The sequence below is a fragment of the Camelus dromedarius genome, chromosome 6, assembly GCF_036321535.1.
Source record: "Camelus dromedarius isolate mCamDro1 chromosome 6, mCamDro1.pat, whole genome shotgun sequence".
Lineage (NCBI taxonomy): Eukaryota > Metazoa > Chordata > Mammalia > Artiodactyla > Camelidae > Camelus > Camelus dromedarius.
In genome coordinates this window covers 13,838,737-13,864,351 of record NC_087441.1, presented here as the reverse complement: position 1 = coordinate 13,864,351, position 25,615 = coordinate 13,838,737, and the positions used below count along the sequence as shown (strand labels likewise).

At 42.4% G+C, this 25,615-nt stretch overlaps 1 protein-coding gene across 1 annotated transcript in view; it reads left to right on the top strand.

Annotated features, from left to right (window-relative positions):
• Nucleotides 1-25,615, top strand: part of MTHFD1L (methylenetetrahydrofolate dehydrogenase (NADP+ dependent) 1 like) — a 166,952-nt gene that overhangs the window by 16,475 nt on the left and 124,862 nt on the right. Inside the window, exons 8-11 of the mRNA XM_031456547.2 lie at nucleotides 10,108-10,219; nucleotides 15,087-15,175; nucleotides 16,721-16,818; nucleotides 19,428-19,601. Of these exons, the coding sequence (XP_031312407.2) occupies nucleotides 10,108-10,219; nucleotides 15,087-15,175; nucleotides 16,721-16,818; nucleotides 19,428-19,601 (473 nt within the window). The remainder of the gene's footprint in view (nucleotides 1-10,107; nucleotides 10,220-15,086; nucleotides 15,176-16,720; nucleotides 16,819-19,427; nucleotides 19,602-25,615) is intronic.

Below are 25,615 nucleotides of genomic sequence, written 5' to 3'. Positions count from 1 at the left end.
AGACAACGAACAACGGTGATGGCAGTTAATGTGGTCCAAAGAACACTGCGGCGTGGGTTAGCGTCCTGGCGCTCCAGACCAGGATAGGCTGTGTCCACCCTTGGAAAACCTTCACTGTGAAAAACGTTGAAGGGGAAAGGGTATAGCTCAAGTGGTAGAGCACGTGCTTAGCGTGCACAAGGTCCTGGGTTCAATCCCCAGTACCGCCTACCAAAACAATAAACCTAATTACCTTTCCCCCTAAAAATTTAAAAAATTAAAGTCACCTAGAAAATGTTTTTTTGAAAAAAATCAAAAGTATACGTTTAACAACAGATTGGGATTCTTGTGTTTTAATTCTATCAACATGCATTTGAAGATAATAGTGTATTTTTAAGTGCATCTGAACAGTGCATTTTAAGAATATGGCCTATTTAGCTTCTCATGATCAGCAATGCTAAGTGTCAGGGAAAGAAAAGAGCAAGCAAAGGATCACGACTATTAGGTCAAAGGACATTATCTTTGAAAAGCATTTCTTACATGCTTGTTTGTATCTGACGCAGAACAAGTCCCCCTGCTGGCCATCTGGTTGGGGATTTTCAAAACCAAGGAGCTGGTGAGGGGTTTGGGGGCCAGGGTGGGTGGCTGGAACACTAGAGTCCTGTCTACTGCCTCCTGAAAGTGTAGCCTTTCAGGTTTGTGATGACTTGGAAGCAGTTGCAGCCTGCTGCAACCAGCAGGAACTCCCTTGGAAGATTTGGAGTCAGCAACATCTGTGTCCTCGGAAACAGTAAAGCATAGGCTTTGGTGCAAACAGCTCCGGATTGGAGCCTTAGCTGTTGTTTAACTTCTCTGTGCCTGTGTCCTCATGTGTGGAACGGGGGTCATAATACGTCTACCTCCTGGCACTGCTGCGAGAATCCAGTAGTCATGTACGTTTGCTTCGCACACCACTTGGCACCTGTCAACATCCCCGTTAGTAGCTTGGCTGCTGTTGGTGGTGAGTCAGGAAGGACACTGGCAAGTTTCACCACACAGATGTGCAGCTGATCCTCGATGTGGAAATAGAAAGGCTGGTGGGTCAGTCACACTGTAGGAGATAATAAAATAGGGGGACCCAGGGTTCCTTACTGTAAGCCTGGTACACATGGCTGCAGGGAGGAAGAGAGTCGCTCTGTTTGTGAGGTCACTCAGCAAAATGTGGAGGCCGAGGGAACCAAAACCAGAGCAAAACTAAGAGACAGTGTCCCAGAGAGAGTGGGTGCCGAGCTTTGGCCAGTGCTGGCTCACCATGTCTGTGGAACTCTTCTTTCCCTGATTCCTGTTACTCGCTAGCCGCTCCATTTATCTCTGCTGGGGATTCCTGGTTTACCAGTCACTCCTTCCAGGAATAGTATTCCTTCCTACAATTTTGAGGATTAGTTGCATCAGATTAGTTAAATAGAAACGGATCCCTTCTCTGTCAGCCTGCCCTAATCTAAGGATAGTGTTCGGATACTGATTACAATGAAATCTCCGTGGGGCCCAAAAATGAGGAGTTGAGAATGGCCTCTTCAGAAAACAGTAGACTTCTGTGTGTGGTAGCTTTACAGTTTATGCCCCTCCGAGTGTATCATTGAAAATTAAGAGCAAGTTTCCTGCTTTGTTTCGGAGCATCACTCCTGGGCTCTGAGATGCATTTTGTATTTATGTGGGGGGAGGGGGAGATTGGGCATTTGTCCAAATTAGCCGCACGCTGTGGAGCGCCAGCTGCGAGTAAGCCAAACACTGGGTTTGATGTTTCGGGGTAGAGCGAAGGCATCCTTCCTCCGCCCAAACGTAGGCCCCTCAGTCAGCTCCCCAGGCCCCTGGCATGGAATGACACCCTGTGTGGGAGGGAACAGAGCCTTCTGCCTCCTGAGAATTGGCCTAGATTTGGAGATGTCCTCTTCCTCACCCCAATGAGTCCACCCTGCTGCCAAAAGCAAATGTTGTGCATTTAGTATTGATGGGGCAGAGTGGTACCCCTCTCCGGGGAAGACAGGTTGACAGGCACCTCGGGGCTGTGCTCACACCCTGCCCCGCTGGCTGGAAAGCCTCTTCCGAATCTGCGGCTGGACACAGCTGGAGGATGATGGCAAAATGGCCTCCAGCTGTGACGAATCGGGTCCGTCCTAGCTGCGTGTATAAGAAAGAACCTAGAAATAAGAGAACCGTTTTACTTTGTTTTTCTCAGAGTGTCTTGTTTCTCCTCCTGAGTATGGAAACTGTCAAAACTAGTACTAACAAAAGAAGGAGAAATATAGGTCTTTCACACTTGAAGGATGAAAGGAGGCCATTTGTTGGATTAAACTGGATTATCACAGAGTCACTCCAGTTTAACTTCAGTACATGGCAAGGCCTATGAAAGGTTTTTAAAAGTGAACTGCACCGTTCTAAGTATATTTGTATTATACATATGAAATATTGCAGAAATAATCTTTTGCAAAGATTAGTGGGTGGGGGGAACCCTAGTTTTTAAACTGGACTAGATTAATAAATTACATGATTTTTCTTCTCTTTTTTTATATTTATAACTTTTAATGCTTTGTCTTTTAAATCCTGTAGGAAATTTAAAATGCAGTTACAAACCAAAAGTACAATAATACTGGCTTTTCTGGAGATCTTGATTTCTTCACATGGTTTGGAGTGACTGACTAGTGTTTTTTTCTCTTCAGCCAGAGAACTCCCTTTTGCATTTCTTGCAGAGCGAGGCTAACAGTAATGAACTCCTGCTTTTGCTAATATGCGAATGTATTAATTTCACCCTCTTTTTTTTTTTGAAGTGCAGTTTTGCTGGATATAGAGTTCTTAGTTGGCAGATGTTTTTTCTTCCAGCACTTTAAATATGTCATCCCACTGTCTTCTGGCCTTCAGAGTTTCTGATGAGCATGAGAATTCTTTTTAACCAGAGAAGCTACACTTAAACCAGCAACCTCATAATGGCAGTAATGACAGCTAACATTCATTGAGTGTGTGGTTACTGTGAACCAGGACTCTCCCTTACTCGTGTTGTCTTGTTGATTCTGCAGCCATCCTATTAGGCAGGACTCTCACTCTTCCAATTTCACAGATGAGGAAACTGAGTCACAGAGAAGTAAAGAGACTTTGCAAATATCTATAATTTAAAAATGACAGAAGTGGCAGTACAATCAGTATTTTTAGCCACTATCCCGTGTCAGCTCTTATTCCAGATAATCACAAAATCCAATCTTTAAAAGTACCTGTAAAGTCTAATCTTCCAAACTCAAAAGTACCCAACAGCTTGGATGGACCCAGCTTGGAACAAGGCCCAAGACATCAGGCTTGTGTTGAGTTCACTATTGGTTCCTTCTGTCCACTGAAATAACATCACACAACGTGAGAGTTGTGGGTTAAGTTTTATTTGGGGGCAAAATGAGGACTATAGCCCGGGAGATATCACCTCAGAAAGACCTGAGAAGCTATTCCAAAGACACAGGAGGAGAATTCAGTGTTATATATGACTTCAGTGGAGGGGGACGTGCAGTCAGGCACACGTTTAGGCAGAGGCTGCTGCTGGTCACGAGGGGCAGATGTCACTGTTAATGATTTTGGTGCTTTTCTAGATATGAGGAGACGCAAGAATTGGGGCTCATACAATCTTCTGAAAATGTCTAACTCTCTGAAGGCCTGTTCTGCCAGCTTTCCCAGAGCACAGAGAGCCTCATTCTTGATCTCCACCCTGAACTCCTTTCAGGGAGTGTTGGAGGTCAGCGGCTGCGGTGGCCCGTGATGTAATCCAAGCAGGGGTAGATGGCAAGTGCCAACAGGATCCAGTCCTTGGAGAGGCAGGTGGCCAGGACCAGTTTTTAGTTAGCACTTCCCAAAGTTACTAATCCCCCAGACATCCTCTTAAGAGAAGGAAACAGTTTCTCTCCTGAGGCCTTGGGCTTGTCACCACCCCTCCAGGCTCATTCTTTTGAAGAAATGGTGTCCACCCTATTGAGAGGGCATGGTTGGGGGCACCCTGTTCAGACGTGTGGACACGCAGGACAGCGTCATTGATACGGGTACCCCCCCCCCCGCCCTTTTATAGGTCAGTGGAGAAGATACCACCAACCCTGGGGCACCACAGATCCTGTGCCAGGCAAAAACCAAGGTTACTCCGTAACGTGTGATTAGGTGACCTGGGTAATACAGGTCTCTGAGTTTCCTGGACAGATTTTTCAATATTCATGGACTGAAAATGTCGCTGGATGTCAGCTCCCTTTCTTTTCATTCTTGCTTCTGCCTGATCATTGCGTTACTTATTAACACAGAAAAGGAGGCGAAAGGCGAATAGAACTTTTTTTTAAAACCCCCAAATCAGGCCATTTATATTTAGTAGTGCTGAGAAAAGGATCTGTGAGAGACTCTATTGAAACGGATGAGCATGAGATCCAGAGGGGGCCGTGTGAAGTCTTAGATGGTTCGTGTGTTTTGTGCAACCGGGGAAGGGCTCAGGCTGGTCCTGCAGAGAACAGACCAGTGACGTCACCTCCAGGCCACCCCCAGGTCGTCCCTACTTGCCTGCCTGCAGCATCAGCAGAGCCTGGCTTCTTCTTTTACCCCGTCTTTTCCAGTGTAAGTGCTTTCTAAGGGTGTAGGATTAGAATACTCTAATTGGTAGGTCTTAACATGATCTATAACAGTAAAGCATCGTACATTTGTGTAAGATTTCGTTTTCAAAGCCTCTTCCCACAGCCGCAGCAATTTCCATTAACCTAAACACAGCATAACCATCAATCACGAGCTTGTCCTGCCTCTGAAGTGTGGCTTGCTGCGTGTGGCTCTGGGAACCATAACCTGGTCTTTTCCTCATTGTTGTGCTACGTGGTTCTGAGTGTTTGTGATGTTAGGTTGCCTCTCACCACACATACACACATACACACACACACACTCACACACACACACACAGGCACTCTCCCTCAGCCCTACTTTCTAATTTTATTCCTTCCTAAGGTGTGAGAAAGAGAATTATTTATTCTCGATGAATCATTCAAGGCGTGTCCATCACTGGATTTGAGGTTGCATTTTCCTTTTATCATCTGTCATGATATAGGTGAGAATCAAGTCAACCTGAAGAGGGATTGGCTGTCTTTTCTATTGTTTTGGACACAGCTATCTTTGAAATTCTCTTACACGCTGAGCAGTGAATACACTGAATGATGAAGTAAGAGGTGAACTTTGTAGAAGAAGGAAGGTCATTTGTTATCCTTTGGGGGGGAATTTGGTAGATAAGTGCTGTAATCATAATCCCAAATTATCCGTTTGGCTTGTAGTCATTCTGATTTATGAAATGGGTCTTAATTTTATTAACCAGTAGTGTTCTGCTGATCACAGGTGAGAGTGGGAAAAATAAACAAAGGCAAGTCCTGAAAGAAAAAAAGTTCTCCAGGAGGAGATCACTTGCTCGGCAGAAGCTGGGGAAGTGCCTTTGGCTGAGACTGTCCTGTCTTGTCAGAGTATTTCAGCATCAGAATGAAGATGGTTTGACATCCTAATTTTAGAGTATTTTCATGTTATTTTAATGTTTCATTTGATAGGTTGCTTACTGTTGCGGGAAAATGTGGATATTGGTCCATAGGTACAAAGCAGTGATCCTATGGTAAAAATTCAGTTAATTCAAATAAAAAGTTAGATGTTCTAGGTTTGAATAATGGATGGATAAACAGGAACTCTGCTCAGGGAAAACTCTGCCTCAGTGAAATCTCCATATGCAGGGAACACACTCGACTCAAAGGGTCAGAATTTACCAGGCATGGTTGCCAATGCCCGTTTCTATAATGCAGTCACTGATGAATTCCTAATTGCCAGAAATGGAGTTTTCTGCCTTTAGCTTGCTTAGCCATTGGGCGTCATTCAAATAGACGGACCACACCCTTACTCCTTAGCCTGCTTGAAGACACTGGTCCTCCTTTCCTGCCTCTGGGCCACACCTGAGCCCCGTCATTTATTCCTTTTCTCTTTTCATTTAAGATGAGTGCTCCCCAGGGCTACACTTAAACACCTTTTCCCTCCCATTCTGCCTGTTTCCCTTAGAGGTCCTATCCAAGCTTCTGGTTTTAACCGCATTTACGATGCTGGCAAATCCCAGCCTGTGTCCCCATCCTCCCTGACCACCCTGTTCCACACATCTAGCTTCCAACCAGCTGTGTCCTCCGCCTGTGGCCGTGTCGTGCATTCCCTCTCAGCCCCTCGGACCCCTTTCAATCCAGCATCCAGAGTAATCTTTCTAAAACACGTCTGATGGTGTGAGGGCAACCGGAGTAGCCCGGTCTGACAGCCACTTGTCTACTACCAAGAAAAGGCTAGCCAATTCAGGAATATGGCATTTATTGAAAGAAAGTGACATTTCATTAAAAAAAAAAAAAAAAAAAAACTTCCCTCTTTTTGTGACTTTGCCACTGGGGAGCCAAGGGGCCTCCATGCCACATATTTCACAGACGCTCCCTGTCATTACAGAGCACAGGGAAGACTTTTCTCTGGAACGCAGTGTGATCGCTAAAGCCACTGAATCCACCTCACAGTAACCACAAAGTGTTCCAGTTCGTTGAAAGCGAAAGAACCACGGCAGGGCCACCTCTCCCCCTGGCTCCCACCCTCAGGACTCCTGTGCTTACTGTGTGTGACAGCTGCCCGGTGTCACAGGGCCTGAGCCGATGTTAAATCCTAGCAGAATGTTTAAGTATTTTACGAACTGTGAGCAAAATAAGTAGAAATCAAATGTTTGTTTCTTTTCCATAGCCCAGTGGTGTGTCCTGCCCCTTCATCCTGAAGATCCCAGCTCTAAAATCTTGTAGGCAGGGATTTTTTTTTTAAGGCAGGGATTTTCATATTCAGATCCTGTGCATCCTCAATGTCTGCGCCAACTGGCACCTGGAAGATGGCAGATGAAAGAGTATATTCACTAAGGAATCCTGGGTCTGTTTTATTCTCTTCAGTGACCGTAATTTTAGAAGCCCGTCTTTGCTGGGGAAAGCACCTGTTGTTGATTTTCTTAAAGCAACGTTCTTCATTTTGAACATTGTTTTCTGAGCTGCGCTGCTAACATTTGAAGGCTGTAGAAGCAGGTTTTAAAGGTCTCTGGTAATTTAATCACAATTCTTCAGAACATATCTCCAAACCTTTTCTTAAATCCACCCCAGCTTTCTGTATGTACAGACATCTGTCTCATACCCGAGATTCTCACGTATCCCCTTCCAAAACCACTGATAGCAGAAGCTAAGCTCTGTCTTCTAGCCGGGAGGGTGGGGCTATCCTTTCTATAGTTTTAATTTTAAAATGCTCGTTTCATTTGCTCAGTGCAGAGCTATGATGTTCCTTATAACTTTGCAAGTCATATCTGTCCTCCGTCTCCCCCCTCTTCATATTCTGACACTTGTCCCCACCCCACCCCCCTTGGAAATCAGTGACTTGGAGAAAAATAGTTTTCATGGAATCTGAACTCTCCCACATGCTCCACGATGAATGCCTGCATATCTGTGTCTTGCGATTGTTTTAACATTTGGTCTTCCGCCTGGGGAGTGGGCGGTTCTCTGTAAGCTGCTTCTACTCAAGTCTCAGCAGAGAAGGCAATATTTTGTTATGAGGTAAAGTTTCAAGCCAGGCTTTGGCCAGGGTCCTTCCCATTAGGGAGGAAGAAAGTAGAAACAGCCAGTGAGACGATAATTCTCCTTGAATCTTAGCTCATTAAACCCTTGCCTGGGCCTCCCGGGGTTATTTCCTGGTTTGAGCATCTAGCACTTTCCCTTTCCAGAAAGAGTTAGCATCTCCAATGCGATCATTGCTAAGGGAGGAGATTTTTGTCTTTTCTCTGTGGGATCAGCCTTCCCACTTTCCCCCCGTCCCATGTTGCTTATGAGCGCAGCCCGCTTTAGAGTGGAGTCTAGGTACGGAGTTAAGGGGTCGAAGTGAGATTTCCAAGATTTATAGGTAATGAAAAGAACAGGTTGTACTGAAGATACCACGTGTAGGAAACTGAGTGCTCTGGGGGGACTTGAGTGAACCTGTGATCCTTGGCTTTTCCCAAAATGAGCATTGCAGTCTTGTGCACATTAACTTCCTTTATAGCTGCTTTTTACATGTTCTGTTTTTGCCGCCGTCGAACGTGGAGATGAAGCCAAATGGCATTTCTTATCCGCTGATCATACTTGAAACTGGCATTAAATGTTTGGGTTCCTCTCTAGTCTTGCTGTGGTTGAGTGTCTGCAGTGGTATAGGTAAGAGGGGAGATACGTTTTCTCATCAGATGTTTAAAAAGCTCTTTCCACAAGAACACATTTTCCCCCTAGATATAACATCACCCTCAAAGTCTAAATACAACATCACCCCAAAGGCTTCAGTTCTGTGTGGTGTTAATGCCTTAGATTGCTGGCAGATTGATTGTAAATTTCTTGATTCAGGTTCACAGGGTCGCTTGGGCAGGAAAAAAGTGGTTTTCCCAGCGGAGACCTCTTCTTTTTGAATGTGATTCCTATAGTGGATGCTCCGAGGCACCATTTCAGTATTCCTGTTCCTTCATTATAAGGGCCGTTCTGAAAGCAGCCAGCCCCGGTGGGCTCCTTGGCGTCACTCAGTGAATGGCTTTTCCCTATGGTATGATCAATCAAACACATTGATCAGGTGTTTCTGGGATGTTAACCTATAAGAGTTGGCTTTATCGGCTCTTTGAAAAGACGTTTGTTTAAGTTGTCCCTGTGCTCCTCCTCTGTCGGGGGACCTTGGAGCTGCTCTAGACCTTGGCTTTTTTGTTCCCAAGATTCCTGAGACCTTAGCCGAATGCAGCCTCCTGCTCAACAGTGTTGAGGAGCTGGCCTGGCTCTTCCCTGTGATCTTTAGCAAGCAGTCGGCCTGTCCGAGCTGAGAGGGGACAGGACCGGTGGAGATGGCTCACTTACTGGGCCATTGGGTGGTTGGGTGAACCAGTAGGGGTAGTGGCCGTGGGCATGTTTTTGTGTTTTGTCTTCCGTTTCTGTCTGTTTAATTCTACAGAGTCTGCAGTCAGTTGCAGGGCATTAAGTCTGTGGAAGCAGCACTGAGAGAGGGGCCATCAGCGCTGGAGAGCGCAGGGCGGTCAGCTTCCCTCTCTTTCTACCTCAGTATCAAGGATTCCAAGACTAGGTCTGCTGGGGGAGACAGTACATACCATGGAGCTACTTAACACTCCCTAAGCCTCAGTTTACTTGTCTGTTAAATGGGTACAATGACACCAACTTCACATATTTGTGAGCTGACATGCACAGTTGTCGCTGTTTTCCCTGCAGTCTCAGATGATTCCTTCTTCATCTCTCTCTCTCTCTTCGTATGGGTCCATTTGAAGTCATTGGTTGCTTAGGTGGTACTGGGGCAGGTGGTTGTTCTTTGGTTGAGGCCAGAAGCAGCCTCTGACCCTACTTCTCCATGTAACTGTCCCAGCAGACGTCTTCCTCCAGCGCTCTGTTGTCACGATACAAACAGGACAGACACAATGAATATGTTTTGTAGTAGTGGTTGTATTCTTCCCTTTTCCTTTAAAAAAATTTTTTTTTGACTAACCAGGGCCTCACAGAAAATGAAATTCTTTCTCCAGCTCTTGAAAATCCTTCCCTGGATCTGGTAAAAGTTCCATATGGGTCTGATTTTGATTGTGCAGTTGTGAGGCCAGAAGTCCCCCTGCACTGGTCAGATCTTCAAGTGGCTTCCCGGCAACAACCCCTGTTTCCCTCCTAAGCTGGTGCGCGTGTCAGGGTGCCACCCTCTCCATGCACCTGGCAGTCTCCTCCTCCCGTCAGTGCAGTTTCCTGGGCCCCATCCTTTTCTTGGTGTTGCAGTTAGTGGTGAAAACATGTCAATATAACACTACACATAATATATATGCTGAAATGATTACCCAAAAGAAATTTTTAAAGCCTTCTTTTCCTTCCTTTCTAGAATATGATGATCACATCTATTTGTACTACTATGAGCTATATCAGTAAATTAGTTACGTGATTTTGTCCATGGCACCAGTGTGGAACTGAACTCTGGAATGGCGATTCCTGTCTGTTACATTGAAGTCATTTGACGTTGATCTTCAGGTCTTTATGCTACAATTTAAAACCTGTGTGCCATTTTTCTTTTTCTTTCTAGCTACATGAGGCTGACATTGTGGTCTTAGGCTCACCCAAGCCAGAAGAGATTCCTCTTTCTTGGATCCAACCAGGAACTACTGTTCTCAATTGTTCCCATGACTTTCTGTCAGGTAAATGTCTTAAAATTGGTGCCAGACCGCTGATAAAAATAGGTAAGATTGTTATGAGAAAGATGAACCTTATTCAGAAGAGAGTATGTTCCTGAAACATTGGTTGCTATCAACATACGTACACAGAATAGGAAACTGAGAATGTTGATGTGCCTTTTGGGTTACATGACTTTCGAACCACATTGTCGGGCAAAAAGAAGAAGCCAGGATGCCAACTGCAATAGCCTCCTCCTCCTCCTCCCACATTGGAACATCCCCCTGCTGGCCTCTAGCATCGAGCAGTTACGTCGATTGTGACCTAATGTAGGTAATTTGTATACGTGTGAATTAAACTAGAAATAGTAGTTTTCAAGTCTTTCAAAAACAACAGAATCCCTTCTCCAGAGGAAATCTTCACTGAACCTCAGCATGTAAAAGCAGATGAAAGCACAGTGCTGGGAGGGTTGGGAATGGATACCAGCCCTCCTATGTCCGTAATTCCCCTTTGCAGTGACCCCTCAAGCACTCCCCTGCGGGTAGACCCAAAGTCACTTCAGTGTGAAAGTCACCGTTAGAAACAAAAAAAGTCTTAGGATGGGCACTAATACCGATGGTATTCGCCAAGGGATCCAGGCATGCCCTGGACCACATCGGGGTAGCTGGAGCTGTGCCTGCACCAGGGCACGCAGCCAAGGGGCCGGTAGGAGCTGGCCCAGCAGCGACACCCTTCTCTCATTCACAGAAAGACACTCAGGCTAAGGAAGCTTTGGACCACACCCAGCCCACTCCCTCAAGTCCCTGAGTGACGTGTGGCGGAGTGGGCAGAGAACACTCCTTCCTTGTTACCTGCGGTCTCCAAATTTTAGTCTGGGGGCCGGGCCGTGGGGGCTGTGCTGAGTAGGCCTGGAGGACAGTGGTTTTCCCCCCAAGGCTGATCAGAACTTGGGCCAAAATGAGTAGAGGTAGATCTTGAAACTTAGACAGCCCTGTAACACAGAGTGAAATACAGAAGAGTATCAAGAAGAAAATAAATATAACTTCTGATCCAGTCACCTTGAGTTAACTATTTTACATTTTTCCAATAAAAAATTATTAAACTTAATTTTATTGGAATATATTAGAAAAGATATATACTAAAAGTGTTACGGAAATTCATATAATTGTTTCTTCAAAAAGAGAAGTCATGCACCTTCCTCTCTAGGAAATGTAGCTCCTCCCAGAATTGACCAGTCAGATTAAAAACCCCTTGGGGCTGAAGGACACGAGATGGATTGGGGTGGTTTGAAGGGAAGATGCTCAGGAATTTCTCAGAATGCTCAGGTACTCAGCTCACAGATGAGCGCACAGGTGAAGCAGTTAGAGGTACAATATGTGTGAATATGAGATTAATGGCTCTTCTTAGCAAATAGGAGGCATGCACTAAATATATGCAATTTCTGGGCATAACTTTTTTCCTGAAAAAAACCCAGTGCCTAACCCACAAATGATGGACATGCACTCCAGATTTGCTTCTCTGCTTAGAATCCTAGTTAGATTGTGAAAGTCACTTACTTTATTATTGTTATTTTAATGAATGCTTCCTTGCTATGATGTTTACTTCTTGTATCTTTTAATTAAAGTTTATATGTTTAGGACAGTTTTGGCACAATCCTTAATGGAGATTGGAGAGTCTACTTCAATGTCCGTTTGGAATGCCTCCGAGTCCTGTGATAATATGGAAGTTGACATATGTTTAGACCAAGTGTTATGTTTTGATTTAATGATTCTGTGCATAGACTGATTGCAGTTAGTTTATTTCTAATTTATCTGGTCCAGTAGTAGTAGTTTTATTGATTTTCGAATGCTCAGTGCCCAGGATAGCACCTGACCCGTGGGAAGGGCTCAGTAAATACTGAGTGGTGAATGAATGAATGAATAAACATGGACTCAGAATTGTACTCTGATTAATTGCAGTTTTAAGTTAGTTGCAGATTTAGAGACATTTCCTTGAAATTGTCTCCCAATTAAAAACAGGGCTGACAGGGCAAAGGCAAAGATGAAAAATGCTTCGCAGATTAAGTGGACAAACATTTTCTAGTCGATACTGTTTATAATAGTATTACATTTCTCAACAAAATTTAAATTTTAGCAAATTTGATTACTATGAAAATTTAATCTATGAGTAAATTGGAGAAAGGCCTTTTTCCTCTCTTTTGTATGTAATTTTCCATTTTAAACAAATGACTTTTTCAAGCATTATTAAAAGAAAAGTTGCTTTTATTTAAACTTGAGGAAAAGAATTTTCAATATACTTATGATTGGGTGAAGGCAGGGCTTTATAATGAAATTTTCCTATTCATCTTAATGGTCCAAGGTCCCCCTCCCCCTTATAAAAATAGATTGGATATGGTGATTTATGATGAGGTAATTCTATAGAGGCATTTTATTGAATACCTAATCCCCAGAGAGATTTTCGTGATGGCTGATATCCCAGAAGCTGTGCTCGGAAAACAATTAGACCTAACTTGTTGGATCTGTTCACTCTTCTGTGGCATGAGTCGAATGTTTAGATTGAAAACAGGGACATAGCAGTCTTCAGTTTTCTAGCTATAAGAATAATTTTATTTTTTTAAAAATTATTTCAAATGAAAGCAGCAGACTGTGATTTTGTAATGCTCTGCTTGCTAAAGGGCAAGATACATCCTATGCAAAATCACTTTGTACCCTAATATTAAGTCTTATTTTCTGATGTACCAAACGGGACAAAGGAGAAACTGGTCTAATGTCTTTGGCCCAGAGAACAGTATCCAAACAACAGCTTTATAAGTCAGAGTAGTTCATAGCATCATTTGAAGCAAACATAATTCTATAGTGTGGAGTTGGGAGGAAACCCTGGGCTGCAACCCAGGGCTCATGCTAATCAAAGTTGCTAAAATTCCCCAGGTGGTCTCAAAACAGCTCCTGTCAGAGAAAGGCTGTTCTGACTTCCAAGGACAGTATTATAACGCTTTAGCCTTGAATTTTCTTATTGTGGAAAGTTTGGTTATTATAAGAAAAATTAAAATGAAAGGCCATCATTTAAAGTGATTCATTGACTTGTCCCTGGAGGAAGGAACTGTGAGTTAGTGGGGAGTGTTTAGTGGGAAGTGAAAAGATCCATTTGGTTTGGGATGGGAGCCCGGCTGGACTCACAGGCTGAGTGTAGACAACCCATTGGGTGGGGCCCTGCTTCTACATAGGCGGGGTGGCGGGTGGGGGGTGAGGTAATGATTTCCTTTTTGATTCTCCTTAGCCATGAAATCTATTAAGAATGTATTTCTGATTCTCTGAGTTACCATCTTAATTGCTTCAATTTCTCCAGATGCAGAACTTCTGAATTCCATTTTAAGATTGCATGAGTTCCTACTACAAAAGCACTACAGTGACAGTATGATGGAAAATCTTTGAAATATGGAAAAGGAAATAACTAACTTCTGACCCAGTCACCTTGAGATAACTATCTTAGATTTTTTTTCCATAAAAAATTTACACTGAATTTTATTGGTTGGAACATAGCAGCAGGAAAAGAAAACACTAAAAGCACTGCTGAAATTCAAATTACTTTCTTTAAAAGGAGAAATATTGGTTGCTACAAGATTCCTCTAAAGTTTAGAAAATGTGTGTATGAGCCTTTTGTGTTGTGTTTGAGTGTCTTTGTTGATTTTAGTCATGTTCTATTTTATTCAAGGCAATGGCTGAGATTATGGGAGAAATTAATTACTGTGCAATTCTGTGGGTGAAATAGTCTTCATTCACATGGGTATTGGTGATTGTATTCTGGGAATATGCATTTATAAATTGATACCAGCTCCTCAGTGGCACTTTTTTTTATTTCTCCATCATTTAAAGATAGAGATCAGAATGAGAGAAGAATATTTTTCTTCTGTCTTGGTTGTACAAGACCTTTAGATCAGATATCTAGGGGTTCAAGTGAAAGACAGCAAATCTCTCTCAGTCTCTAGACTTGGTTTTTGCCTAAATATGATTTATAAAGCTGAAATATTGCTAATCTTTAAACAGTACCTCAGGGATATGATTTTCCAACAGCCTTAATACGTTTGATAATAGAACATCACAAAATACTTGCTCTTAAATGTTCCAAGCTCTTTCTTGCAAAGGACTGTCAGCAAAATGGATAACTTAAAATTAGAGTGGTCCAAAAAGGAAGAAAATAGTTTTTTACTTCAAAAAGGTTACCATTAGCAGTGTTTCTTTTCTCTAAAGGAGGAAACAGGCTAAAGCATTTTATATGTGTGTTTACTTTTCATAAACTTCCTAAATGCCAACCAAAGTAGACTTCTAAATGTGTCTTGATTTTGAAATCCAGGTAATCCTCAAAATTAATATCCTAAAATACAACTTCTCAGTTTTGATGGAAAATTGATTCTATCACTTTTATGACAGGGATTTAAAAAATTGTCCAAGAAAGCCTGATCTTTCATGCAGCCCTTTGGCTGGGCTTATCCTGTAGGTGTTTTGGTCTCCCTGTTTATGCTTTGTTTTCATAAGTGAAACTGCTTTCAATTTGTATGTTGTTTAAATATACACACTATGGGCCCAGCACCTTACATACCATATCACATTCAGTTCTCTCAAAACTCTGCAAGGTTGACTGACGTTACCTACCAGGCCCAAAGTCACAACTGCTAGTAAGAGGTAGAGGCGTGATTTCAGGCCAGTCCGTGGCCCAACTGAGAGCCCCAAGGCTGTGCCAGAACCTACCTGTAGCTGTGCTGTGACATCCTAACTTCCTTGGTTGCAAATGAGAACATGATTCAACATCCTGGCTTTTTGCAAGGAGCAAAATTGGTTATAAATGCTAATATGCTGATAGTCTCTGTTTTTTTTTACTCCTCAAATTTTTTTCCAGGGAAGCTTGGGTGTGGTTCCCCTGGTGTCCTTGGGAGTGGTCTCGTCGCAGAAGATGTGAGTCTCCTTGCTGCAGCCCTGCGGATTCAGGTGTGTCTGACATGGCTATTAGAGAATTTTTTGAGTTTGGAGCTTTGTTGAATACCTGCTAACATTTTGCAAGTGTTTTCCGTTTAGGTGACAGTGTTGAACCCTTTTTACATTACACCCATAATGTCGTTTAATTTCCACCACAATCCTATAAGATGTTATTCCCATTTGACAGAAGAGACGAGAAAAATTAAGTTTGGTCACAGGACGTGTGTGGAGCAGGGACCCAAATCAGGGTCTGCTGTTAGTTATCTATTGCTGTATAATAAATTACCCGCAGATTTAGCAACTTAAATGACAGATGTTTATTATCTCACTGTTTCTGTGGGTTTGTGATTGGGGAGCATCTTAGCTGGATGGTTGTGGCTCAGAGTGTCTTGTGTGGTTGAAATCAAGATGTGGGCTGGGGCTGTAGTCATCTGAAGGCTTGACTGGGGCCAGTGGAGCTGCTTCCAAGATGGCACACCCACATGGCTCTTGGCATGTGGCGTTTAATTCCTCACTGGCTATTGGCAGGGTGCCTTAGTTCCACATCATGTAGATTTCTTTATGGTGCTGCTCACGGTGTGGCAGCTGACTTCCTCCAGAATGTGGGATCAAAGGACAGAGCAAGGGGGAAGCTGCAGTAGGTTTTATGACCTAGTTTCTAGAGTCACACCCTTCGTTTTCTCTTCTTTGCTAGAAGTGAGCCACTAATATGAATGTGAGTTCGCATTCAAGGGCAATGGAACTGGGCTCACATCTTGAACACAGGAGTATTAAAGAGTTTGTGGACGTCTTTTGAAACCACCACTATGTGACCTAAAGCCCCAGGTCTCTGGCTCTGCACATAAGCTGTGCATTCTCTGGCACTGCAGGCTGCAGAGATGGTGACGTCCAGCAGAGGCATTAAGTGGCGGTACAGAAGCCTGAGCCCGATTTCCTGCCACAGTAGAATTAAACCGAAACAGGTTTTAGTTCATTTCTTTCTTAATACATGCAATGCACAAAAGTTTTTACTTCAAAAGGGGATGCGGTGCATTTCTGTAAGGATCGTGTTACGTTTCAACTAAAATTTTTATTTCTAGATATGTGTGTGTGTGTGTGGATATAAAATCACTATTTAATAATTCAATTTGCTTGTTCTGTTATATCAACTGTAGAAGGACTATGGCTGCAGTGGTGTTGCAAACTTTGGAAGCTGGGCATACCAGCTAATCCTTCATGCATTCTCATATTTCCTTCATTGTATCTTTTCTGAGGTGAAGAACCCATTCTATAATTTAAATCCATGTACTTGATGCCGGTAATGAGTATTCATATAATAGGGCTTAGAGCTCATATATATCTGTATATATATATGTATATATATTTTTTTTTCCAAAAAGAAGCCTGCACCTTTAAATTACAGGTGGATAAGATTATTCCTCTTACTCCCTTGGATTATTGTGCCATTTTTACTCCTTTTCATGACAAAATATCCATGAATGATATTTTCATAGTTTAGATACGTAACCCATCGCCTTTTACCTCTCTAACGTGCTTTCCTTTCTGTCCCTCCTGAAGAACGTGGTCGGGAGCGGGAGGAGGTGGCTCCGAGAGCAGCAGGACAGTAGGTGGAGACTTCACTGCTTGAAACTTCAGCCCCTGTCCCCTGTACCAAGGTATCTGGGTGGTTTATCTATCCTGTCGTCAGCTCACCAAGGTGCCTTAGATATCCAGAGTTATCCATTGGATGGGGCCACAATTCATTCCTATGAGTTATGGTGCCGATGGTGGATAATTTTCTCTCATCAAATTGCTGCACTATTTTTTCTATCATTTACTTCCTCTAAAACGAAATGATAGTAAACACGTTTACCATATTCTATCAATTCTAAGATGTAGGTTTTTTAATTTCTGACATCAAGATGCACCTTATTATGAATGATGTATCTATCCTGTGTTTGATGGCAATATTCTTTCTTCTCAGCGGTCCATAAGATAATGTCTTACAGATTTATGAAATACAGTAATGTAATACTGTGAAATATGCTTTTCAGCGTTAGAAGGGCCTGACACCCATGTCAGCTTGGTCTTAAGGGCCTTGTAGGTGTCCCCGCTGGGGATAAATGAGCGACCAAACCAAACGCCATTCCCTGTGGGAGTGGAGTTCAGCTTTCTTCAGAGCATGGTGATATTTGCTATCTGACAGGATGCTGGGAGGGTCCAGATGGATATTTTCTTCAGAGTGATGTTTAATGAAGTGTAAGCTACAGATTTTCTCTGTGTAAATTTGAAAGTACAAACTACAGACCTAGTCTCAGCATGTGATTTGAGAATAATTCGTTAGATAAGATATCTGAGCCAGACGAATGAGTTTTCCAGCCTCATGATGAAACCCCGCCGGCCGCCCCTCCTCCAGTGAATTGGCCCAACCTCCTTCCTGCAGGGTGTGCATAAGGCCAGGGCTTACCCAGGTGATGCCGTTTGCCAGCAGGGAATACACTCCTACGCAGTGTAGGAGGTAACACCTCCGGGACTCAACTATCAACTAATTTTTCACCTGATAACCAGTTGCTTTTCAGAATTGACCTCTGTTTCCTTGGGCCATCGCTGAACACTGTGGTTCAGTTATACCCACCAGGCTGGTGACACCCTCCAGGCTATGTTTTCAGCCCGCAAATAGACTAAACATCTTAGTCATCTTCTGTGTTCATTAATACATAAATTCCAAGGAATGTCTTTGTAATGTCATCCCTGTAGTTGTGCAATCTGTTTCATAAAATATTTTTTGAAGTTACTTACGTTGTTACAGGACCTTCTATTTTTAAAAGTAAATGAGTAAACTCTACTTACATAGAGATTTAAAAGATTGAGCTGGACTCTGCCAAATGGTGTACCCAAGTCTTTGTACAAATCAAAATAAATTCTGCTGGCAGGGAGGGGGAAAGTCCTTAAATTGCTTAACCAAATTTGACTTCTAGAGTCACTAGGGAGAGAAAGGCAGGCCCAGTAGTTCATAAATCACTCGAAAAGTCACTATCACTCTTCAGCTAGTGAAGAGAAAACCTTGGAGGTTTTCCAAGAGTAGGCTCTTCACTTTAGGAGATTGTGGGAGGAGGGAAATAGAAAAAAAAGGTATAGCCAGGAAGGCAAAATGAAATAGGAGCCTGGACAGTGAAGGACGGAGGAGAACCAGAAAGGAAAATGCAGGCGGACCTGGGGAAGGGATGACCTGGCCGCAAGCACAGAGCCCTGCCCACATCCTCCCTCTCCCACTGTAGTGTGCTGTGGCCAAGGCAGCATTAGCGGTAGGATCACTGTTATCTCCTGCACCCAGATCAGCTTCGTGGGGTCATGGAGGAGAAGAGAAGGTAGTATGAGGAAATTGTCAGCAGTAGCAACAGAAAAAAAAAGTCAGAGCAGGGGGCTGCCTGCTAGTGGAGACCGCTGTGTTCCCCAAGTGAGGGCTCCATGGTGAGTCAGGAAACTGCTTTCTTATCAGTTGTCAGCCCTCAAGACCGAATCTCAGACTGATGGATGGGCTGAACCCCCAGTAAAAGAAGCAGCTGAGCTCAGGAGCCCCAAAAGACTCTGAGACGCTCAGCACATGCTGATTTTCATAGCACTCCTGTAAGATGAGCGACGGTGTGTGCATCTTGCCAGTAAAATAGAATAGTTCGATTGTTTGCCCAGCGACCCTCTGGCGTTCCTAAAATTTCCTGTGTCTGAAGTTGAGCTTCGGGCACTAGCTCCATTTACCGACAGTTATGTAATTAATGAAATATGATTTTGGACTTGAACTAGGAAAGAGAGAGGGAAGTATGGATGCAGGAAAAACAAAATAGCATTTCCACAGTTTTGAATCGCCAAGAGACACACGTGGCTAGCCCACTAAGAGAGCATTATGCAATAACCCCTCTGTTCCTGGTCAGCGAGTTCGGCAATGACCCGTAGAAGGCGCTGTGCTCTGTCATGGAGTTACCTTTGTGGGGGGCCTTTGGGCACATTGTAATTAATGCACCATCTCCTCTCCGAATGCATTGGTGTTATCCATGTACGTGTAGCCAGGCAGAATTCTAGGGTTTTTATGAGTTTTTAAGAGTGGCTTCTCAAAAGCAATGTATCGTTTTCTCTTGCACTTTAATTGTTAGCAGTTGTGCTTAATCCTTGGGAGAAAGGACCACAAAGCCATTTGATTTAATTGTTGGCATGGTGCATGGCTGTTTTCTACTCTAGTGGCGACCACCTAAGCTGAGAGGACTCTCTTCTTATGTTTTCCCCCACCCAGTGATATTGAGATTTCAAGAGCACAGACTCCAAAGGCTGTGGATATCCTTGCCAAGGAGATAGGATTGCTTGCAGATGAAATTGAAATCTATGGCAAAAGCAAAGCCAAAGTACGTTTGTCCCTGCTGGAAAGGTTAAAGGATCAAGCAGATGGAAAATACGTCTTAGTAGCTGGGTAAGACAACTTTTTTTTTTAAGGGTATCTTTTATTTACTTATTTATTTGTGGGGGTGGTAATTAGATTTTTTTTTTTTAATGGAGGTACTGGGGATTGAACTCAGGACCTGTGCTAAGCACGTGCTCTACAACTGAGCTATACCTCCCCCCAAGACTGCTTTTAAAACCTATTTTATTTACTAGGAAGACATGTTCATAGAACTCTCTTCCCTAAATTCCCTATTTTTATCAGTCGCCACACCCCTTAAATCCACCCTGTTCTCCAACTTAACATTATTTTGTCTGTTTCACTTGGCATTCCTTCATTTGATATGAGGTAAGTTTTTATTTTCAGTGCCAAACAAATGAGTCTCCTCCGCAGAACATAAAGTGTATTGAGTTCCTAATCCAGGACTTTGCTTTTTGTTTCTCATACTAGGTTTTGATCACTCTGGTTCCGCCTTAGACTTTTCATTTTGTTTTTCACGATAAAAATCAAAATAAGAATTGAAAGTAAAATATTTTGAACTGAGCAGGGTGTTTTTTGTGTTCTACTTGGAAATAACATTGGGAAATGAACAGATAGTTGTGTGAGACTTAGGTTTTTCAGTTAACATCCTTAATATTTATAAATTTGTGTTATAAAACTCATGATTTCTTTTCTCCTTTCTCGCATTTCAGAATTAACATTGGGCCATTTTCATTTGTGTTGCTCATTTTATAAAAGGCAAATGCCCAGTTTTCTTGAAAAGGAGTGTTGGTTTTATTTTGCGTCTTTTTAAAAAAAGAAATACATTCACCAGCTGAAAAACGATAGAAAACAAGGGATTTCAGATATTTATTTAATGTGACCTAAGGGAGCATCAGGAGACCATATAAATTCCTTTGTTGTCTTGAAATGTCATTGCATTGACTTACTAATGATATACTGGCCAAGGCTTGAGGCATAAAATCCTATTGTTAACAGGCAGAGACAGTTTTTATAACTGGACTTGACTCAGTTAACTCTGTTTTTACATGTCTAATTATTCATGTAAGTGCTTTATTTCTTTTTCGGGTTGTACAAATCATGCATACGTGTAAGACTATTCCAAAAATACAGAAAATAGAAACAAGAAAGTAGAAACGGCTGCTAACATTTGAGACCCTCTTGACAGAGATACAGTCTGTCATAAGTGAGATCATCTTACACATGCCATTCTGTAAGCAACTTGATTATTAACAATACATCGTTTACCTAGCTCCCTGTGAGTCAGGGTAGAGCCATGTGATCATTTTTGCATGACTGCATAACAATCCACTGCTCACATCCCAGATTCTTCAGTGTGCTGGGGGATGGGGCTTGGGGGTGAGGAGGGTGGTAAAAATGCCTTGGGTGAGGGTGGATTTCATTTTATACACCTTCCCAGCACCGAGAAGCATGTCTGTGGCTCAGCCATTGATAGTATAACATGTTTCTAATTCTTCAAGTGTATCAAGTCAGAAAAAAGGTCTGAAAATATGGTAGAGAGATGTTCTACAATTTATCTAACCAATTCTCTATTGATGGGCACTTGAATTATTTCCCATTTTTGGCCGTTATAAACAGCGCTGAAATTAATGACCTTAGATGTTCATATTTGTGCCTTTATCCAGTGATCTCCTTAGGAAAAATCCCTAGAGATGAATTCAGTTTTTTAAACCTACAAATAAAGATAAAACTACAAGCAAGATATCATCCATCGTATCACCTCTTTAATGGTATAATAATTTCCTCAAATCTCCTCCTCGTCTTCCTTTCCCCTCCCCCTCTCTCCCTCCTCCTTTTTGTCCATCTCCCTCTCCTACTGTTTTGTAAGAGGAATGGGCAGCTGGAGTCACTCAGTGGCTGTGGCTTTAAGGAATTCATACCTTGCTGCAGCACCTAGGTTGCCTGTGGCTTAACTTCCCTGAGGTTTCCAGGCTCATGCAGCTGGATTCCCAATCCTAATGGGACCCTTTCCAACCTAGGACCCCAACCCTGATGTCCCGTAACCGAGGAACAGGAAACCTCTTTGCTGAGGGGAGATGTTGGCCCCAACCTAGGACCCCAACCCTGATGTCCCGTAACCGAGGAACAGGAAACCTCTTTGCTGAGGGGAGATGTTGGCCCCATCTGACCCTCTGGGCCAGATCTGTGAAAGCAACCGGCTGGCTGGGGTGGGGGGGACTCCTGGGTCCCAGAGTTTGGAGCAAACAGCTTGTAGTGTTGCTTTTCTAGAGCAAGTGTTGCTTGATAAACGTTTGTTTGCAATGAATAAATTAGCTCTTGGACATTAAGGGCTTCAAAGAAAGTTTAGCATCTTAGCCACAGATTGACTTCCCTTCTTCTGGGCTTTAAGTAGACTTGCTAGGTGGGTTTGCTGGTTTTCCCACCCTGAGTAAGGTAGGAGGACTTAGGAAAACCCAGGGGGATGTGATCTCGGGATTAGGAAGGGAGAATCGTGTGGCCATTTTGCATATGAAACGGCTGTGACTTACTTTGTTTTGGATTTATCGATATTGGAAACAAAGGCACAGATCTAGACACGGCCCTGCCCTTAGCTGGGAACCCAGAATTGATAACGGCTCTGATGGTATTGTTATTAGATTCCTAACTTGCAGTCACACCATCAAGGCCTGGCCTCCAGCCACATGCTGGAGAGTGACCACCAGCCTGGCTGCCTGGAATTGTCACCGCAGGTCTGTACCCAGCAAAACATCGCTCGGTACCATCTCTGCTAGCATTTAGATGTGTAACTGGGCTGAAGAAGCCACTGCCATGTTGCCTATAGAAATGAAAATTAAACCTTAATTCTCAAATATAGATTTAACCCCAGTAGATCAAAGGTTTGGGGTTTTTATTTTTTCTTCTGAAACTGTGGTATAAATTCCATTACACAGTGAAGACCTATGAAGGAAGAAAAGTTAAATTGTGTTCCTTTCAACTGCATTAAAAAAGAAGCTGTGAAGGTAGGATTTTGAGATATATGTGCATCTGTCTTAGAACTCACAGGCTCGTAGGAAATATATACCACACTGGACTCTATAAGAGAGGGATATCTCCCCTCGCCAACACAACAAACTTTACTCTTTTAACCATGTAAACTACCTTTGTTATCTAATCTTTTAATAGCTGGATGTTTGAGGTCACTTTAAAACAGCAAGACCATTTTACTTACAATCTAAAATGAAAACTTCGGATTTGAAATAAAATCACCTTGAATTTTGGTCAGGTCACTTATGGAGAAGTGATATTATCAAGCTATTAGACACACAACTGCAACTTCTTTACAAATATAAATTACCCCTCCAGAGGGAGAAAACTAAATCTCTCATTACTCAGAAGTATTAAAACTTTTTATATTTCCTTCTAAGATTTTCTCTCTGCATCCGTCCATTTTACACATATCACGCCATAAATACCGTTTTGTATTCTGCTTTTATCTCTGAACATAAGTCTTTTCTCACACTTTACAAGAATTCAAATACCCAAGTAATTTTTCAATAAACCTAAATAGCTACGTATTTGTTATTGTACATTTGAATTTATGGATACGTGTGATTTAAATATGTCAGCAATGGGATTAAAATATAAAACCATGAGATTAAAAAAACTTCTACTATTAATAACCCAAATGCAGAACAGATTAATTCGTTTTAAAAAGCTATTCTTCAAACTTTACAATTTCTTACTCCATCAGAATCATCTGTATTTCATCAGCTACACATCCCGTGGTATTTACACCTACACATCACTTTATTTGCTCTGCCTGACAAAATGAAAAGTATTGGGAATTGTTCAGGGAAATATGCCAAGAGAATCTTAGGGGCTCTTGAGTTTTACATATTTTCCCAGTTACACTAATGAAAAGGAATTTGTTTGAGAACTTGACTCGGAGTGCAGCTGCGGGGCACTGAGAGTCTATGCAGAACGGCCCTCCATCTCCGGCCCTTTATTGATTTCCACGCAGAAGTTTTTAGAATTTCTCTGAATCACTTGGACTGCACAGCTGAAAAAGAAACCCAAATTCAAAGTCTGTGAATAGACTGAATTTCACATTAAAGTAAAATTAATTATGGACATCACTATTTTTTTTCTGTAGAGTGCCAAGTACCTGATTTGATTTGATTTTTATTTATTCATTTATAGTTTCTACTGTTTCAAACTGTTTTGGTCAGTGTAAAAACAACTTATTGACTTTTATAAGATTTTGATTTTCTACCCAGAGTAACTAAATACCTGTGAATTCTTCTATTTGCACTGCTTGCAGAGTAGAAAAAACAAAGGTATTTAGAAGAGTCAGGACCTTTGAACTATTTGCCTTGGTCGAGTATGATGGGAAACAACAAAATGGACCAAAGTTACCCACTTTTACTGTTAGGTTTAAAAAGACTTTAAAAAAGCTTTCCAAATCCTGCAGATGCCTGGGATGAGTGATATATATTCATATGCTGTTTGAGCACAGAGTTTTGGAGTTCACGGCTAGACCCATGGCTGATGGCAATAATAATGTCCGATGGGGTTCTAGATTTTGACTAGATTATGACTTCTCTTTGCATAAGCAGTCTCTTTGACCTCTAAGTAAGTGGCGAGCTTCTTTTAATATATGTCCAAATTGTCATAGAGTACTCCAATACATTTTTGCTGTAGTTGACAATAACATTTGTCTTAGAAAAGATGTCATTCCTTTTCCTACGGTTTTTTGCTCATCTGTGTCTGGACAGGTGACAGAAACGCAATGGCAACATTCCTTAGTTTCAGCAAGCTTATAGTAACAGTGCCCTCTGAGAAGTTAGTTAATAAGCACATCACGAGGCTGTGGAAAATTGGAGAGAGCAGGTAAATCTGCTCAAAGTTGAGGAAGATAATGAATAAAAAAATCACAGTCCCATCTCCGTAAACTCCGAGTTTTTGTAGAAAAAGAAATTAGATTAACATGGTGCTTATTCTTTCCTAAGTCAACTTGATAATTTGGAATCTGGGCTAAAGATGCTGGGATAACAATTAAGCCAAATTCTGATGCCAAATGTAGGAATGAGGTGAAATAACATTTTTATTGCAGCTCTCGTTTGATTGCTCCCAGTAAATACTTCCTACTTTCTGATTTTCCTGAATTGTATTAGTTGGCAGAACGCTAAGCAGTCCTGTGTTTCTAATTAAGAGTTGGATGGTTAGCTGAAGTTTTCGGGAGGTCATCTCTGGGCGTGTCTGCTTTTGGCTCTCTCCAGCCACGATGTGAGCATATCCTTGGGGATTCAAGTGGAATCCTTCATATGACACACTTAAGAAGAGCCCTATTCTTTTGCAAGCAGTGAATGCCGGTGCAGTACTTAATCTACCCTGTGTTTGATCTGCATTTTCTTTACATCAGATTGTGATGCCTGTGGCTCTTCTTGGAGGTGTACTTCACCCAGAAACTCACCAGCTCCCTCCCAGTAACCTTCTTGTTGCTAAATCCAGTGACCACTTCTCGATCCTTGCCCAGCTGCACACCTCCTGGGCATTTGACTCTGTGGACACCTGCCTGGTTCCCTTCAGAGACTGCCCTGTCACAGCTCTTCCTCCTCTAACTTTATGCTGCTCCTATTAGTTTCCTTTTGCTCGCTGCTTCTGACTATTCCCTAAGAGACGATGTCCTTAACAATTCTTGTCTTCATCCCTTTTTGTTACTCTGTTCACCCTCACTGACTGATCTTACCCATTCCCATGCTTTAAATTGTCCATTTTCATTTACAATTTCCATCCATAAAAATAACCGGGTGGAGGAGGGAGGGTATAGCTCAGTGATAGATCACATGCTTGGCCTGCATGTGGTCCTGGGTTCAATCCCCAGCACCTCCATATAAATAAATACCTAATTACCACCACCCACCCACCCCCCCCGCCAAAAATAAAGTAAAAATAACCTAGTCAAGGCAGATGACTTGCCTAGGTTTGACTTCCAGCTCTTAATTGCCTAATTGTGTGGCCTTGGGCAAGTTATTTAAAAATCCCTGTGCCTCACTGTCCCCATCTATCAAATGAAGATAAAA